General features: G+C 43.1%; 1 protein-coding gene and 1 pseudogene across 12 annotated transcripts in view; one reads left to right on the top strand and one right to left on the bottom strand.

Moving 5' to 3' along the window:
* Window positions 1–2865: 2865 nt before the first annotated feature.
* The window catches only part of MPHOSPH8 (M-phase phosphoprotein 8), a 79261-nt gene continuing 62395 nt past the window's right edge, over window positions 2866–19731 (top strand). For all 12 annotated transcript variants that reach the window (XR_002828426.1, XR_002828427.1, XM_023751153.1 and 9 more), the window contains exon 1: window positions 2866–3280. Coding sequence is in view for 10 of the 12 variants with exons in the window: in XM_023751153.1 (XP_023606921.1) it covers window positions 3068–3280 (213 nt within the window). In the remaining 2 variants the exon portion in view is untranslated. The remainder of the gene's footprint in view (window positions 3281–19731) is intronic.
* Window positions 12669–13819, bottom strand: LOC102427599 (annotated as a pseudogene).

The following is a 19731-nucleotide window of genomic DNA, read 5'->3' as shown; positions in this document are numbered from 1 at the left end:
ATTGAAAACGACAACCGCGCCCTCAGCCACCAGCCCGCTCCCCGCGCACCTCCGCACCTTTGTATTTTCCGTACTGCGCCTCCTCTGAGTCTCGGCACGCTGTTCTCCTTCCTTCTAGTTGAAGAATTTCCCCTCAGCCAGCCTTCCTGTGGTTCTGGGTGACGTCCGTTCCGTCTTTTAGTTGTATTTTTGAAGTGGTTGTGCGAGGCAGCAAACTCCGGTGTTTACCTATGCCGCCATCTTGGTTTCTCCTCTAGGGTTATTCTTGATAGGTATTTATTTATTGCCATTTTAATTCTGTATGCCTAGGTTTCTCTCTCTGTTTCTTCTTCTCATTACAGCAGTCCCTTTAGCATTTCTTGTAATGCTAGCTTGATGGTGATGTACTCCTTTAGCTTTTTTTTTTTTTTTTTGTCTGGGAAGCTCTTTATTTGACCATCTATTTTGAATGATAGCCTTGCTTGATATAGTAATCTGTTTTCAGATCCTTGCTTTCCATTACCTTGAGTAGTACTTCATGCCATTCCCTTCTGGTCTGTAGAGTTTCTGATAAGATATCAGGTGTCAGCCTTATGGGAACTCCTTTGTAGGTAACAGTTTGCTTTTCTCTTGCTGCCTTTAAGATTCTCTGTTGGTCTTTAATTTTTGGCATTTTAATTATGATGTGTCTGGGCATGGGCCTGTTTGGTTTCTCTTGCTTGGGGTTCTCTGTGCCTCCTTGTGTGACTTTTTCCTTTACCAGGGTAGGGAGGTTTTCTGCCATTATTTCTTCAAACACGTTCTCTATCCCTTTCTTTCTTTCTGCCTCTTCTGGCACACCTGCTATTTGAATATTGTTATGTTTCACGTTGTCCCACAGCTCCCTTAAGTTGTCCTCCTGTTTTTTAATTGTTTTTTCCTTTTTGCTTCTCTGATTAGGTGATTTTTTCAACCCTGTCTTCAAATTTACTGATTCGATCCTCAGCTTCCCCTAATCTGCTGTGTATTCCTTCCAATGTGTTCTTTATTTGTTATGCCATTCTTTATTTCCGACTATTCTTTTTTCCTAGTTACTATATCTTTTTTTCATACTGTTGAGCATCTTTACATCATTACTCTGAACTCTGTTTCAGATAAATTTCTTATCTCTGCTTCATTTATCCCTTCTTTTGGAGAATTCTCTTATTCTTTCATTTGAGGGTTGTTTCTTTGTCTCATTTTGGCTGTCTATTTGAGTTTGTGACTATGTATTAAGTAGATCCTTTACACCTCTCAGCCTCTAGTGTAGACAGTGTCAAACGCTGTTTCTGACTAATTAGATCAGGCAAAGACTCACAGCCTCCAGAGACCACCTCTGCCTACAGACTGATAGGATTCGGACTTGAATGCCCCAGGCAATCATCCTCAGGTGTGGTGAGAGTTTTTTTTTCAACAGGGTGGGGCAGTTGCTTCTGCCTGGAGGCTAATTGTTATTTTTACTCTCTTAGTGGCCTCAGGGCAAGGTGTTTTCCAATAGGGTGGGTCAACTGTCTTCCCCCCATAGAGGCAAATGTCTGTGTGGGAAAGATGTCCTCTGCTGCGTGAGGGAATGACTCAGCCCAGGAAATTGGGGGTGTCTGCCTTCTGAGCTCTACCCCCAAGTCCCCAATCCTGGCTTCTGCACATACAGCTCCAGTCCACTCTGCCCTCCCTCTGCTGGAGCACAAAGTGAGTGGCTCCACAGGGAATTTTGTGCATTGGCCCTTTAAGAGGGTGCCTGAATTTCCAGCCATCTCTTTCTGGCAGACAGCAACTCTGCTGCTTTTCACAGTCAGATGTTATGTGTGTACCCTTCTCAGTTGTGGTGCTCTCTGCTGGGGGGTTCCAGCTTGGGTATTAGATCCCAGAGTGCTCAGTGGCAACCCCCCACAGCTGAGATATCTTTCTGGAACTTCAGTTGCTGTCTGTGGGCACCTGGCCAGCCCTTTCAGGCCTCTGCCCCTCCCACCAGTCTCTATGGGGTCTCCACTTTCTGTCCTTGGGTATCAGGGTTCTCTCCTGCCAGTCTTCTGTTGATTATTTAGGAAGTTTTTCTATATTTTAGTTGTAATTCCAGTTTGTTCCTGGGAGCATGTCTGTGCAGCATCCACTTACTCTGCCACCATTTTAAATCTCTTTACCCTATGCTGTACTTTACATCCCTGTGACTATTTTGTAACTACCAATTTGTACTCAATCCTTCCATCTTTTCACCCAACTCCCACCTCACCCCAGCCCCATCAGATAGTCCAATAGAAAACACCCAAGTAGAACCTGGAAAACATGATTTTCAGCTTGATAATAAAAATTGTGTACACTGGCTAGAGTGTACAGCACTCTGAATTGTTGACAGGGGTTAGCCGCATCCTAATCTTACATGTGAATTCCTGGGCGCTAAGCTCAGGCTGGGTCTCGCTCAGGAGAGTCTGGGTGGCCGGGACGCGCTCTGAGAACGCTTTGGCCCGCCCACCAGTGAGGCATGGTAGGGCCTGCAATCCCTCCCGGGACTCAGTCAGCCCATAGTCCCGCCCCTATCCCCGCCCGCCGCGATAGTCCCCGCCCCTCCCCTCCGGCCGCGATAGTCCCCGCCCCTCCCCTCCCGCCGCGGTAGTCCCCGCCCCTCCCCTGCCGCCGCGGTAGTCGATAGTCCCCGCCCCTCCCCCGCCGCGATAGTCCCCGCCCCTCCCCCGCCGCGGTAGTCCCCGCCCCTCCCCTCCGGCCGCGATAGTCCCCGCCCCTCCCCTCCGGCCGCGGTAGTCCCCGCCCCTCCCCTCCGGCCGCGGTAGTCCCCGCCCCTCCCCTCCGGGCGCTCCGGCACCCTCCTTGTTCCTCTTCCGCCCAGCACGCCCCTCGGCCCGCCCACCCACTTCCCGTAGACACCACTGGGCTCCGGCGCGTCCGCCTCGACGTGATTGGTTGGTGAGCGTATCATTGCGGGGCTCCGTGACCGCCATTGCTGACTCCTCTCCAGTGGCTTCACGCGGACCCAACGGGCTCAGGTTGAGCGCGGGACGCGGAGGACGTTGGGCGTGCGTCGCGACCGCTCGCGCGGGGGTTTCCAGCTCCGGCTATGGCGGCGGCGGTTGCGGAGGTCGCAAGCATGGCTGCGGTTCCCGTGTCGGGCGCCCACAGCCCCAGCAAGCCGCCCGTCGGCGAAGGCGAGGGAGCGGCGGGCGAGGAGAAGGACGCTGGGAAGAAAGGAGCGGAGGCCGTGGGGGACAGCGAGGAGGACGGGGAGGATGTGTTCGAGGTGGAGAGAATCCTGGACATGAAGACCGAGGGGGTACGTGAGCGGGCGGGGCGGGGGCGGCAGCGAAGGGGGAGCCTCGGGAAATGGTGAAAGTTGGGTCTCCGGCAGCGTCTCGGCGGCGGCGTGTGAGGGTCCGTGACCGGTTCACACAGTGCTGGGTGTTGACGTACCTGCTTGGGGCCGTTACTGGGAAGGGGTGACGTGACGTTGAAATTAGTCTGCTGCTCAAGAGTCCGTGTCCACGCCGTCGTTTCAGGGGTTTTTTCCCGAAGCTGTAGTCAACTTTCTGGTGTGAAATCTTCAGGATTATCTACTGTAATTGAAAAGTAAACAAAAATTTTCGCGTCCATTCGCCTTGGGCATCCTCGACCCTAGAGGGTGCATTTCAAGGTCTACCGAAACTGCCCACTGCCACCCTGTCTCCCGGGCATCATTTGATGGCCGCCGGGGCCGTCCGCCCGCTGGCGCTCCGCTCCCCCCCTCGTCCACCTCTTTCTGCCTGTTCCATCCTGACCTCCGCGGGAGTGAGACGCGGCCATCTCGGGGCCCGTTTCAGCGCTAAAGCATCAGCGTTCCGTATTGTTCTCCTGCTCCTTGAATACAGGGAATGTGATTTTGTTAATCTTGGTATCACTGTTACGTAATCCAGTGCCCAGCATGCAGTTAGCGCTTAGTGTATATCCCGTTATTAAATGAGGAAAAGAATTGTAGGCTGGAGGCTGGGGTGAAGGGGAGAGATAACCAAAGGCCCCACACATGTAGTGGATTCTTTTCATTGTCTATTAACTTCCCATTCGTCTTGTACTACCTTGATTTAATTATTTTGTTCAGTCATTCAACAAACTTTTTAATCAGCTCCTGTGTGCTAGGGGCTGTGATGGGTCCTGCGGATATAGAGATGGAACTGTAGCTACACACTTGCTGACATTGAACAGTTCTGTCCAGTAAATAATTAAAGTCCATTGCCATTAATACTATTGTTAGTTGCACAATACAGTAAAGATTGGAACATTTTTAGGTATAATTTTCCCAAATATATTGTAAATGCCTTGAGGTGAGAGATGGAGCCAATCTCACTATTTTGTATCACCTGCAATTAACACAGTGCTTGGCACATAGCAAATATTTAGAAAATATTTGGCTAGGAGGGTAGTATCTTTAGAATTAAGAGGATTCATCTATTTATGCACTCCTAATTTTGTCAGTCCCAAAGAATTGTAGGCAGTATACCTAAAGCCCCCCTCCCGCTTACCCACTTTAGTAACACACACTCATCTGGTTAGTTTCCCTGGCCAACAGCTGCGTGGACTTGGTACTGGATGTAGCGGTACCAGCCCGCTGGAGCACAGCCAGAAACAGACTAGCTGGATTGGGACAGGACATGAACTGAAGCAATGGTGCAAAATTTCTGGACATTGGGAACCCAGAGGCAGCCTTCTATTCTTACCACACCAAAACCTCCCACGTGCAGGTCTCTTGAAATTCTTTCCTTGGGACTCTGAAAGAACACGATTTCCACTGGCAGGAGGAAGATGAAAACAGTACTGGAGATGGACAGTAGTAATGGTTGCACATCAATGTGAATGTATTTAATGCCATTGAACTGTACACTTGAATATGGCTAAATGGCAAATTTAAGATACATATATAAAAAACATAAAACTAAAAATTTTTTAGTTACCTGTTGTATCCTTTGCCCATTTTCTTTTTTTTTTTTTTTTTTTTAAATATATTTTATTGATATTTTTACAGAGAGGAAGGGAGAGGGAGCGGGATAGCGAGTTAGAAACATCGATTCAGCTGCCTCTTGCACGCCCCCTACTGGGGATGTGCCTGCAACCCAGGTACATGCCCTTGACTGGAATCGAACCCGGGACCCTTGAGTCCGCAGGCCGACGCTCTATCCGCTGAGCCAAACCAGCTAGGGCCCTTTGCCCATTTTCTTGTTCATTTACAGTCAAACCTCTTTTTCTTGAATGTCTCCCATCTCAAATAATTCAGTTCTCAACCAAGTTGTTAACAGAAAAAATGTCTCCCTCCAACTTTGGTTTTTGAACTGACAACCCTTTCATGCTGATAGCTCAGCATGACAAAAAGCTCTCAGTCCACAAACAAATGAGAGAATGCTTTTGTTGTTGGGGAAGTCAATTTTAAGACATAAAAAGGGCATGGAGTGCTAATATTGCTAAGGGTGTGAAAGAAACAGTTATCATGGACAATTTAAAAGATAGAAAAACTATTGTAGATTTTGATATATGAAAAGCAGTTAGCCAGTGACAGCATTTCGGAGGCAGTGATATATGAACAAGCAAAGATGGTGACCTGAAAGACAACCCTGGAATGAGTGCTGAAAATGATTTATTTAAGCCTAGTAGAGGGTGGTTCGATAATTTTAAGAAAAGAAGTGTTTATAGATTAAACAGTACATTAGATATGTACTGTATATAAGAAAGGTTAAAACAATCATTTGTGGGTCTGGAACGGATTAATTAAATTTACATTATTTCAGCCCTACCCGGTTTGGCTCAATGGATAGAACGTCAACCTGCAGACTAAAGGGTCCCAGGTTCAATTCCGGTCAAGGGCACATGCCTGGGTTTCGGGCTCAATCCCCAGTGGCGAGCGTGCAGGAGGCAGTCAATTAATGATTCTCTCTCATCATTGATGTTTCTATCTGTCTCTCCCTCTTCCTTCCTCTCTGAAATTAATAAAAATATATTTAAATTTACATAATTTCTTTTTTTTTTAAAATATATTTTATTGATTTTTAACAGAGAGGAAAGGAGAGAGATAGAGAGAGTTAGAAACATCGATGAGAGAGAAACATCGATCCGCCGCCTCCTGCACATCTCCCACTGGGGATGTGCCCGCAGCCCAGGTACATGCCCTTGACCGGAATCAAACCCGGGACCCCCCAGTCCGCAGGCCGACGCTCTATCCACTGAGCCAAACCAGTTTCGGCAAATTTACATAATTTCTAATGGGGAAAAATGATTCCGTTTTCAAACAAATTGCTTCTCGAACAGCCTTCCAGAATGAATTAAGCTCGAGAACCAAGGTTCCACTGTATAAGAATTTTTTTTTTTAAATCTTTATGGCTATTTAATCTTTGTCATATGTATTCCAAAGTTTTGCTTCTCAAGATTTCTGGTTTACTTTTCCTGCTCAGCATCCAGTCTTACTGAGGAGCAAGAACAAACTCAGGAAATAGTTTCCCACATGAACTACGGAGAACCATTCTGGCTATACACTTGTGGACAAAAAAGGATACACACACTAAACCTGACAAGCTCAGGGGAGGCCTGCATGGTGAGCCTTACAAAACTCAAGACACCTTCTAGTAAAGTAACTACATAGGATAATCTTAAATTAAAACTTCTTAACTAAAAGCGAGTCATGCCAGGGAAGCATGTCCTAGGCTGGTATCTTCCTTGACAAAGGTCAGTCTTTACTTAACTGAGCCTGTCTATTGTCTTTTTGTATCTACTGATAATATACCTTTGGAATGTCAGGGTAATTTTCTTTTTCCAGACCCCTGAGAGCACAATCTCCCATCAGAGCAGGAGTCGACAGAGCCCCTCATTATTGTTATCCTATTAATTATTAACTGTTAGCTATTCTATCCCCACCAATGTAAAAGAAGTATGTGCCTCTTAATTTTACTTTTCATCCAGTCCCACAGATTTCCCCATTTTGCTTTCTCCCACCTCCCTAACCTATCACCAGTGGATTTCATGTAACCCCCTTATGTCTTCCTCTTTGTTTCTAATGTATAAAATAAGGTGCAAAACTGCTGCGATTTTGCTTCCTGGCATTTGTCATTAGTTTGGCTCAAACTCATAAAGATTCTTACAGGTTTGGACATTTCTTATATCAACACATTCAACACTTATCTGACTTTATTCTTACAATCACCAAGGCAGTAAACTTTCAGGCCGAGTGCCAAGCACTACTTCCTCCCATTATAGCCTTCAATCATTCTGCCAGTGGTAAAAGACCAAGCATTAAATTCTAGGATCAGAAACTACGATATAATGGAAAAAGAGTAGACTTAGACTCTTAATTTTTAAAGATAATCTCAAAAATCCTTATAATTTTAAAATAATAAGAGTCTCTATCAATACAGTTTGATGGTTCAGATACATAACTGGGTGGGGGGACAGTGATTCTGTCAGCCCAGAATGTATGAACATTCTTTTTAGTATAACTTTGAAAAAGAAAACCTACTATTATATACAACTTTGTAGGAGCTTCTATGAAAATGAAGGTAAAACCAAAGATAAACAAAGGTGAAATAAACAAGATTTAAGAAGCTTGTATGAATGAGGGAAACAAAAAGAAATCTTAGCAGTATGCAGTACCACCTAAAAGCAGTATGCTTGGTCTTGATAGAAACATCGTAAGAAGAGTTACATCATTATAAGATGGAATGCTGGAATATGCTAATCTATTCAATAACGGCATGCAAACTAAGGATCCGCCATATTATTTTTGTGTATGCATAATAAAATGTTACTCAATGTAGCTTTTCAAAAACACTACTTACATATTTATTTAAATGTTTATTTATTGATTTTAGAGAGAGGGAGAAACATCAATTTGTTGTTCCACTTATTTATGCTTTTATTGGTTGCTTCTTATACTGTGTGTGCCCTGACTAGAGATTGAGCCTGTGAACAAAAAGGGGCCACATGCTGACCTGACTAGCTCGGGGAAGGCTTTCGAGGTTGCCTTGGAAACTCAGAGACCTAAAGTAACCACAAAAGATGGTCTGAAATTAAACTTTTTAACCAGAAAGCAGTTTATGGTGGGTAGTCATGTCCTAGGCTGGTATCTAACAAAGGTCAATCTTTACCTTAACTGAGCCTATTATCTTTTTGCATGTATGCTAACATATCATAACATATCTTTGGAATCTCAAAGTAATTATGCTAACATATCATAACATATCTTTGGAATCTCAAAGTAATTTTCCTTTTTCCGGACCCCTCAAAGCACAGGCACCGCTCTGCAGAGCCCACAAATCCCCTCAGTGTTATTGAGTTAATTGTTGACTGTAAACTATCCTGGACCCTCCTAAGTAAAAGAAGTACGTTTCTCTTCATTTTAGTTTTTATCCATTCCCAGAGATTATCCCACCCCCCTTTGCTTCCGCCTTCCTAATTTATTACCAATGGATTTCATGTAAACCACTTACATCTCCTCTTTTGATTGTAATGTGTAAAACAAAGTGCAAAACTGCCATTCTCTGGAGCATTATTGCAATCCATTGAGATTCTATTTCCCGGTATTTGTCATTAGTTTGGCTCAAATAACCTCACACAAATTCTTCACCAGTTTGAATGCTTCTTAATGTTAAACCCACAACTGTGGTGTATCAGTTCTAACCAACCGAGCTACCTGGCCAGAGCCACGCTACTTACTTTCAAATAGGTCAGAACAAAAATGGATATATAGAAAAAAGATAAAGCCAGTATTAAAAACTGGGGATATGGATGAAGATCTAATGGGAATTATATGTATTCTTACAACTTGACTCATTGGTAAAAAATGGCAGTCAAACATTGAACAGCTATAAATTTAATGCTAGTTATCAATTAAATTTGATCTAGTTAATGAGTGAAGGTATTACCATTTTCAAATATTAAAGAGCACATTTCAATTCTAGCTCCAGATTTAATTTACTAATCATTGTTGTCAGTCTCTATAGTTTTGTTTCATTCATTCATCCAACAAATACTGTGTCAGAAACTTTTTTGTTGTTGTTCATCCTTACCCGAGGATATTTTTTCCATTGATTTTTAGAGAGTGGAAGGGAGGGGAAGAGACAGAGAAACATCGATGTGAAAGAGACACTACGATTGGTTGTCTCCCACACATGTCTCAACCCGGGTCAAGGATTGAACCTGCAACCCAGGTAAGTGCCCTTGACTGTTATCAAACTGGTGACCCCTCTGTGTGAGGGCCAGTGCTCTAACTATTGAGCAACACTGGCTAGGGCTGTTTTTATTGATTTTAGAGAGAAAGGAAGGGAGTGGGAGAGAGAAACGTCAGTGTGAGAAACATCTATCGGTTGCCTCCCATACTCACCCTGACTGGGGATTGAACCCACAACCTGGGTATGTGCACTGACCAGTAATCAAACCCATGACCTTTCAGTGTAGGACGACGTACCAACCAACTAGGCCACACCGGCGAGGGCTCTAGCTTAATGTTATTAAGGTTCATCCATGTTGTAGCATATGTCAGGATTTCCTCCCCTTTTAAAGCTGAATATTTCATTGTATGGATAGACCATGTTTTATCCATTTGTCATCCATCAGTGGACACTTGGCTTTTTCTACTTTTTGGCCATTGTGAACAGTGCTGCACTGAGCATGAGTGTACAGGTATCTGTTTGAGTCCATGTTTGTTTGTTTTTGTGTGTGTGTGTTTTTAAAAATATTTTTACTAGAGGCCTGGTGCACTGGGTGGGGTGTCCCTCAGCCCGGCCTGCCCCCTCTTACAGTTCGGGAGCCCCCAGGGGATGCCCTACTGACAGCGGGCCTAAGCCACAGTCTGGCCTCCCTTTGCGGGAGGCAACGGGGCCGATCATGGGAAGGCTCTGCCCCCATCATCCTGCTGCTGCTGCCACTGCCAGCCACTGCGGCTGCCAGCCCTCGGCCCTCGCTTCTTAGCGCTGGCCCCGACACCCGCCCACTGGTGGGTGGGGGGTGATCTGGGGCTAGGCTGGCTGGGGAAGGGACTGTGGGAGGTTGAGGCACAGCAGGTCGCACCCCGTCCAGCCTCTGTGGAGGCATGGCACCAGGACCGGGCTTGCGCCACTGCCTATGTGGCTGCCTCTGCAGAAGGGACCGTGCAGCCCCCTCACTCACTACCTCTGCGGAAGGGGCCCCGGCACTGGACTGGCCGGCACCACGGCCTCTCCCGCACCGCCTCTGCGCAAGGGGCGGCGCTGCCGGCTCTGCTCCTGTGGCGCCGCCTCCACCATAGCAGCTGGTGTGGCTTTGTCCGGACGGGCGTCCGGAAGACATCAGTGTAATTAGCATATTACCCTTTTATTAGTATAGATTGATTTCAGAGAGGAAGGGAGAGGGAGAGAGAGACGGAAACATCAATGATGAGAGAGAATCATTGATCAGCTGCCTCCTGCACGCCCCCTACTGGGGATAGAGCCCACAATCGGGCATGTGCCCCTCACCGGAATTGAACCTGGGACCCTTCAGTCTGCAGGCCGACACTCAAAGAGTATTACATATGTCTCCTTTTTTTCCCCGCCCTTGACAATCCCCTGGCCTCCCCTACCCCCCAGTGTCTTATGTCCATTGGTATGCATGCATACAAGTCCTTCGGTTGATCTCCCCTCCTGCCCCCCAACCCTCCCTGGCCTTCCCGCTGTAGTTTGACAGTCTGTTCGAGACTGTTCTGCCTCTGTATCTATTTTTGTTCATAAGTTTATAATGGTCTTTATTATCCATAAATGAGTGAGATCATGTGGTATTTTTCCCAGGCCGACACTCTTATCCACTGAGTAAAACTAGTCAGGGCGAGTCCCTGTTTTTAATACTTAGGGGTGGAATTAGCTGGGTCATAGGTAATTTTTGAGGAATTGCCAAACTGTTTTCCACAGCAACTGCAGCATTTTTCAATCCCACCAGCAATGTAAAAAGGTTCTAATTTCTCCACATCCTCACCAATACCAGTTATTTTTCATGCTTTTGTTTGTTTTGTTAGTCATCTAGTAGGTGTGGTGTGAGGTAGTATTTTATGGTTTTGATGTGCATTATCCTAAGGACTAATGATGTTGAACATTGTTTCATGTGCTTCTCGGCCATTTGTATGTCTTCTAAATGTCTAGTAAAGTCCTTTGCCCATTTTTTTAGTGATTCAGGATTATATGTATTATAAATTTGCTTTGTTATAATTTTAGAGCATTATGATTAAAAACAACTCAGGAACATATGGAATTCAAGCTAATTTGTGTAACTCACAAGAAAAAAGCATTAAATACATTTCTGAAATAAGTTTTTTCATTTAATTCTAGAATCTCAAAACAGCATTAGATCTTGCCCTTGTTTTTAAAATGTTTATTTAAACACTCAGCTAGCTAAATAACCTTGAAAGCTTTAAACAAATTGATATAGAAAATGCTTTCCTTCTAATCTCAATCTTACATAAATGAAAGAGGTGAGAAGAAAAAGGTAGACAATTTCTTTAGCAGCATATATGGCTAAATCCATCAATCACTTTAAACTAGAATGTCCATTATTGACTCCGTTAAAAAGAACTGGGGAGGCTTAGCTTGTTTGGCTTAGTGGATAGAGCAGCCGTGGGCAAACTACGGCCCACGGGCCGGATTCGGCCCGTTTGAAATGAATAAAACTAAAAAAAAAAAAAAAGACCGTACCTGCTGGGGTCCAATCCCAGCGGGTCCAGGGGTCCCCAAAGGTGTGGACGGAGTCGGCGAAGAAGGAATGACACGAAGACAGCCTTCAGTTGATCAGCAGCCTAGTCAGGACCTCTAGCCAGGATCTCCAGCCAAAGTTCTGGTCGGAGTTCTGGTTAGAAACTGACGAGGATCTGATGTTTATTGTCTTGTTACATCCGTATTTATACCAGCCGATTTTAATCCTGTCAATTTCTATTACAAAGGTTAGGGTGTTTCTTATCTCCATTCCAGGGAGTAAAGATTATGTAGCTTAACTACCCGCCTGGCACTTAATTAAGGGGTTGTATCCCCTCCCTAACCTCAGGGAAAGATCCCCACCTGGGGAAACAACCTTTCTCGGAGAGGTGACCTTGGTTAAAACACATGGCGCTAAAGGGAGCAAACATATTAAGAACAGTATGCTATATACGCCAGGTCCATTGAAACATATGCTGTGCAGATGTTTCTTTCCTGCAGCGACTGTGTCAAGCAGCAAGGATGGACCGGCTTCCGGCATATGTAATGATGTTTACTTTGAATTTATATTAGTTCACACAAACATTCCATCCATGCTTTTGTTCCGGCCCTCTGGTCCAGTTTAAGAACCCATTGTGGCCCTCGAGTCAAAAAGTTTGCCCACCCCTGGGATAGAGCGTCAACCCTCAGACTGAAGAGCCATGGGTACAATTCCAGTTAAGGGCATGTACCTTGGTTGCAGGCTCTATCCCTGGCCCTGGTTGGGTCGTGTGCAGGAAGCAACCAATTGATGTGTCTCTCTCACATTGATATTTCTCTCTGTCTCTCCCCCTCCCTTCTACTCTCTCTAAAAATCAATGGAAAAATATCCTCGAGTGAGGATTTGCAACAACAAAAAAGAACTGGATAAATATCAAAAGTTACTTCATAAACCAAAAGAAAATAATTTTAGGATTATGGTAATTAAAATTTTTGAAAGACTTCAAAAACTTGATATTAAACCAGAGGAGCCATCTCTTTGTAAGAAAGGCATACCCGAAAGTGAAAGATATTTAAACTAAATTGATTTTCAGTCCTCTTTGAACAAAAGAAATGAAAAATAATTGTTGATTAGCTAAGCTTTGTGTTCTAACCAAACTAATTACAGTGATCTTTAAATGGCAACAACCATCTGACTAGGTAGCTTGACAGTTCTTAATAATTTTGCAATAATTTTTTTTTAAATGCAAAGACATTAAAATGATTTGATCATGCAATATTTATCTTATGCATTCTGCATCTCTTTGCCAATCTTGTAGAATCTTGTTCCAATTAATCTTAGTGCGTGTAACCGGCAACTGCCAACATAAGGCTTGAAAGTAGTGTCTGACATTGTCTTTGTTAATTCTCACTGATGGCAGTCTGGTATTCATTTTCTGTATTTTCTACAATCTTTATAAATTATTTTGCTGTTTGCACTTCATTAGACAGGGAATCTTGTATATCTTTATGACTTACTAGCTGAACATTACCATCTTCATAATAATGAACCTGAATTTTCAAGATGCCAACCACTTGTCAAAGTGGTTAAAGGAATGATTGTAAACTTCCATTCTGACTGCCAGTCACCATTCCAAAGTGTTTTTTTTTCTTGGAACTAATGGCTTTCTGTGCATGCAATAATGGTTTACTATCTATTTATCTATCTATCTATTTTTTTTTTTTTTTTTTACCATATACAGTGTAGATCCCATTTGGATAATGTTCTTTTACATAAGCTCCCAGAGCAGTTTCTACTGAAGTTCTCTGTGATTCAGTTATTTCTCTCCTTCATACAGTCTTGGATCAGTTGCTTCAAATTTGAAACAGATTCTGTTTTTTGGATCCAAAAACTTGCCATTTCCCATGTCACCATGTTTTGTTATCAGTACCTAATGCTATTTATTATAACCTTCAATTTTTGCTGGAATAAACTGGTCCAAGTTATATGCAAATGCATGGGCTGCTCCTTCCCTGAGAAGTTTATCTAATTATTAAGCAGTAACCAAGCATCATTAAACACCTCATTGAATTCCCCAGGAGGGGCATGAATGATGAGTTTTGCTACTATACCACTTATCCCCATCAGGCAACTGCTCCTCCAGATCCATTTTCCTCTGGCTACTAACTAGCGGAAGCAGCCACCTGACTTTCCCCTCTTCATGTTGTCCTCCTTTGCCTTTTTTTTGTTGTTGTTGTTAGTCTTCACACAAGGATATTTTTCCTGTTGACATTTAGAGAGGGGGGAAATGAGGGCCAGGAGAGTGAGAGGGGATGAGAGGGAAGGAGGGAGAGAGAGACCCACAGCCTGATAGAACCTGCAACCCACGTATGTGCCCTTGACTGGAATCAAACCCAAGACCCTTTGATGCGTGGGCAAGAGACAAGTTTTAAAAGGTAAGTAGAGGTTATACAGGATGTTCCCAAAAATTGTATACACACTTTGAATAATTATAAAGTCAGTGTTTATTAACATACAGTTCATTTTCAAAATTAAATGAGTTATCAGCTGTTAAAGTGTGTATACATTTTGGGGGGACAACCTATATATAGTCATAAATTCTGATTTGGGAGGGTCTGACTGGATAATTTTGAAACTTAGCCATTTAAGATAAGATCTCAGGAAGAGAGAAGGCACAAAGGAATTCCAATGTGACAGGGTCTAGATCAGTAGTCAGCAAACTCATTAGTCAACAGAGCCAAATATCAACAGTACAATGATTGAAATTTCTTTTGAGAGCCAAATTTTTTAAACTTAAACTATATAGGTAGGTACATTGTTATTAACTTAATTTTAGGGTACTCCTAAGCTGGCCTTTGCTAAAAACGTCCTCAATCTGATTGAGGTAGGTTCGATAAGGTCAACCCCTTCCAACTCTCCCATCCACACTCGTATACTTGTTTCATCTATCTCCTTTCGTTCATCCTCTCTATATGTCCAAACCATCTCAACATACCTAAAAAAATGTTTCATTTTATAATAATAAAGCCACCATCACAAAATAATTACAGTTCTTTTTTTTAATTCAATTTTTATCGTTCAGATTATTACAGTTGTTCCTCTTTTGTTACCCCATAGCTCCCCTCCACCTGGTTCCCACCCCATCCTCTACCCTTACCCCCCACCCCCACTGTCCTCATCCATAGGTGTACGATTTTTGTACAGTCTCTTTCTGCACCCCCCAACCCCTTTTCCCCCAAGAATTGTCAGTCCACTCCCTTTCTATGCCCCTGATTCTATTATATTCACCAGTTTATTCTGTGCATCAGATTATTTATTCACTTGATTTTTAGATTCACTTGTTGATAGATGTGTATGTGTTGTTCATAATTTTTATCTTTACCTTTTTCTTCTTCTTCCTCTTCTTAAAGGATACCTTTCAGCATTTCATATAATACTGGTTTGATGGTGATGAACTCCTTTAGCTTTTTGTTATCTGTGAAGCTCTTTATCTGACCTTCAATTCTGAATGATAGCTTTGCTGGGTAAAGTAATCTTGGTTGTAGGTTCTTGCTATTCATCACTTTGAATATTTCTTGCCACTCCCTTCTGGCCTGCATAGTTTCTGTTGAGAAATCAGCTGACAGTCGTATGGGTACTCCCTTGTAGGTAACTAACTGTTTTTCTCATGCTGCTTTTAAGATTCTCTCTTTGTCTTTTGCTCTTGGCATTTTAATGATGATGTGTCTTGGTGTGGTCCTCTTTGGATTCCTTTTGTTTGGGGTTCTCTGCGCTTCCTGGACTTGTAAGTCTATTTCCTTCACCAGGTAGGGGAAGTTTTCTGTCATTATTTCTTCAAATAGGTTTTCAATATCTTGCTCTCTCTCTTCTTCTGGCACCCCCATAATTCGGATGTTGGTTCGCTTGAAGTTGTCCCTGAGACTCCTTACACTATCTTCATATTTTTGGATTCTTTTTTCTTTTTGCTTTTCTGGTTGGGTATTTTTTACTTCTTCGTATTTCAAATCTTTGCCTTGATTCTTGTGATCCTCTAGTCTGCTGTTGGATCTCTGTATAATATTCTTTATTTCAGTCAGTGTATGCTTAATTTTCATTTGGTCCTTTTTCATATCCTCGAGGGTCTCACTAGATTTATCAAGCGTCTCACTAAATTTATCAGCGGTTTCTATAAAATTCTTGAAAAACCTTTAAAGTGTGGTTTTGAACTCTATATCCAGTAGTTTGCTTTCCTCCATTTCTGTCATTTGTGACCTATTTCTTTGTCTCTGCATTTTGGCTGCTTCCCTGTGTTGATAGGGTGGCTTTCTGTGCTAGGTGTCCTATAGGGCCCCAGTGGCTCAACCTCCCCAATTACCTGAGGTGGACACTCTTGGTGCACCCCTTTGTGGGCTGTGTGCACAGTCTTGTTGTAGTTAAGCCTTGATTGTAGTTGGTATCACTGGGTGGAATTGACCTCTAGGCCAATTGGCTGTGAGAATCAGCTGTATCTATGGTGGGAGAACTTCTGTGCTGGAGACACCCTTATGGGGCAAGACTTGCTTCAATAGGGCTTTGGTGCTCACTGAGTCTGCCCCCTGAGTATGTCCCTTATGGATCTGAGGAGTTGTAATCTGGATGGTCCCACTCTGACCACTGGGTACACTGGCACTTGGATCTCTAAGGAGGTGCTAATTTAGCTTCTGCCTGAGGCTCTCCAGCAGGAGCTATGGAGAGATCTGCAGATTCCTCTTCTTTGTTTCGGGTTTGGAGGTGCCCAGATGAGGCCCAGCTGTGAAGCAGTGCAAGCTGCTGTGGGGCCTTGGGCCTTCTTCTGGATGTTCTGGGTCTCTCTGACCCAGCTGCAGTTTGTTAGGTAATTTTAGATTGCAAAGGGCCAGACCTTTCATATGCAAAAGCCTCTGCACACAGCTTGGGTGGGGCAGGGTCTCAGGGAATCAACAGGGCGGAGCAAACAGCTATGGCTGATCCTTAGTCCTACCCTAAGAGGCCCCGTGTCTCAGTGTCCTGGTAATCGCTGCAAGCACCTCTGAGAGAAAGCCGCCCTCGAGTTACGACCGATGCCAGACAGTCCAGTTTCTCCCCATATGAGTCTGGGTCCCCAGAGACTCCCCCGGAACTGGAGTTCAGAGCGGGAGTGTGTGTCTCCCTCCCTATTGAAAAAGACAACTGCGTCCTCAGTTGCCAGCCCTTTCCGCGTCCACCTCCGTGCCTCTGCACTTTACTTCCACACCTCTGAGTCTCAGTGTGCTTTTCTCTTTCCTTCTAGTTGTAGAATTTCCACTCAGCCAGCCTTCCTGTGATTCTGGATGATATCCGTTTTGTCTTTTATTTGTATTTTTGAAGTGGTTGTGCGATGCAGCAATTTCAGGTGTTTACCTATGCTGCCATCTTGGTTTCTCAGTAATTACAATTCTTAAATTGATGACAAAAATACCTGTAGGATTTGCAGCTGGTTAGAAAAATACAGGTAACTTTATGCTTCAAGTAGGTACTTTTGTCACCCGCACGTGATTTGGGACACAACTAGCACTAACCACTGCACAATGAGACTGCTGACTGACTGGCTCACTCAACTCGTGTATGAATTGCACGCGCCTCCCCCGCACCGCGTATCCCGAGGCTCGCCTGTGCCGCAACTCCTGTCGCCTGACCGACCGACACCCTCCACTTCTTCTAGCGCCACTTCTTCAAAATAGACTCGCCCAGGCCAAAAACTGACTTCTGTGCATGGGCCACAAAGTTTCAATCGCACTGTAAGTGCATGCCCGCACGTGGTATTTTGTGGAAGAGCCACACTCAAGGGTCCCAAGAGCCACCGCATGTGACTCTCGAGCTGCGGTTTGCCTACCACTGGCCTAGTTGATTGGAGTCACACATTCCTAGTGGTGTCTGGTTTTCTTTCCTGATGGGCAACAGTTTTAGGTACCTTTTGCTTTAGAAATGGGTCTGTGAGGACCAGGTTTTTACATGTTAGTTCTGTGGTAAGAGTGAATTTTGGTTCTGCTGAGCTCTTAAGGTCACCTTGGGTCATTCAACTGCTAACTGTAGACTTAGGTTTGTTAGTTGGATTCATTTCAGGCATTGTTAGCTAATTTGGCTGGTCCTTGTGGATGGATAGACTGGAAACAGCCTCCTGTGTTTTGTTTTTTTCGTTTGTTTCTTTGTTTTGGTAGGATACTGTAAAAACATGTTCGGTTTCTTATTGTCCAGTTTTAACCTCAATGTTTTGCAAGTCTTGGCACACTCTGTTTTCCTATTGATTGGCCATACATGTATGGATTTATGTCTGTCCTTATGTTAGTACCGCAGAGTTTTGATTATTGCAGCTTTGTATTAGTTTTAAATCAGGAAGTTTGAATCTTCTGACTTTGTACTGTTTCAAAATTATTTTGGCTATTTAAGGTTTCTTGTAATTCCATATGAATTCGAGGATTGGCTTTTCCGTTTTTGCAAACAAGGCTGTTGGAACTTTGAGAGGGATTGAGATAAATCTGCAAATCACTTTGTTAGTGTTTACTTAACAATATTAAGTCTTTCTACATAAAAACACAGATGGCTTTCCATTCATTTGTCTTTAATTTCTTACAGCAGTATTTTCTAGTTTTTAATGTACAAATCTTCTCCTCCTTGGTTAAAGTTACTTCTGTTTTATTCTTTTAGATGCTAGTGTAAATTGAATTGCTTTCTTAGTTTCCTTTTTGGATTGTGTGTTGCAGGTAGGTATATAGAAACTGGAAGTCAGGAGTGAGTCTCCTGGGAAAGTGCCACTTTGGCAGATTATTTTGTGCTGAAAACAATTAATGCCCAACAAACTCAAGAAGAGTTTTGTTTTTACCCCTTTTTCTCTCTTAAATAGATTCAGATAGAAAAACCTGCTTTGGGAAGGGAACCTTAAGCATAATTGCCTTAGCATAGTCACTTTAGCACATCTGAATTAAGTATGGTTGACAGGAAGGATCCATGCAAAAATCTGTTCACTAAAGTTCCCTCTGTCCCATTGTTTCTGAGTTGCTTAGGAAGAATTTGTTTGCTACCTGTGAACTGCCTAATTCTCCATTGAAATCCCAGAACCCTTGCCCCCACTTTCTGTAGTGTCCAAATGACATATAGGGTGTCCCCCCAAAATGTATACACACATTTTGAACAATTGTAAAGGCAGTGTTTATTAAAATACATTTCATTTTCAAAATTGAGCTATCAGCTGTTAAAGTGTGTATACATTTTCTTGGGACATCCAATATATACCTCATTTTTCCTCACTGTCTTTGGAATTTTCATACTTATTTGAATTCCCCAGGTACATGTATTGAAATTTGATTTTATCCTGTTAATCTGTGTCTGTTAATTTGATTATTAGCCCAGGTAAAAGAACTTGGAAGGTGGGAAGAATTTTTTTTATGGACTGAAATTATCCACAAACTTTATAAGCCAAAAATTATTTTTTATGCCCCCCATAAACAACTGATTTTGTGTTCATCTTGAACTCTGTAACTTTGCTGAATTCACTTATTGGACCTAGTCATTTTCTTGAGGATTCTTTGGGATTTTCTGTATATAGAATCTTGTCATCTGTGAATATAGTTTTCTTCTTTTCCAACTTGGATGCCTTTTGTATCTTTTCCTTGTCTAATTGCTTTGGCTAGAACTTTCAGTACTATGTTGAATAACGGTGGTGAACATGGACACATAACAGTAATTCTTTTTTAAGAAAAAAGTAAATGGCTTAATGATAATTTAGTAAGTGGATGTGCTATACAACAGAAGTCAACAGGCATTTTTGATAAGTCACCATACAGTAAATATTTTATTTGATTTGATTTTTAGAGAGGAAGAGAGAGAAATATACATGTGAGAAACAGCAATTGGTTGCCTCCCATATGTAACCAGACAAACTATTGGTCTGTGCTGCCTGTCATTACTCGAGCCAATTGAGCAGAGATAGGGTTGAATCATATAAGAGCATTTATTCCAATACTGCCGGCAATATGGGAGTGCAGCAGGTTACCACAAAAATCTGTTCTGCACCCCACCATAAACCAACTACTTACTTTGGGTAAAAGGCAAAGATTACATGGGGAAGTAGCCAAAGGGTATGCCAAA

This window comes from Myotis lucifugus, unplaced genomic scaffold, assembly GCF_000147115.1.
Source record: "Myotis lucifugus unplaced genomic scaffold, Myoluc2.0 scaffold_19, whole genome shotgun sequence".
NCBI lineage: Eukaryota > Metazoa > Chordata > Mammalia > Chiroptera > Vespertilionidae > Myotis > Myotis lucifugus.
The sequence above is the reverse complement of the archived record's forward strand: the minus strand, read 5'-3'. Positions and strand labels throughout refer to the sequence as shown.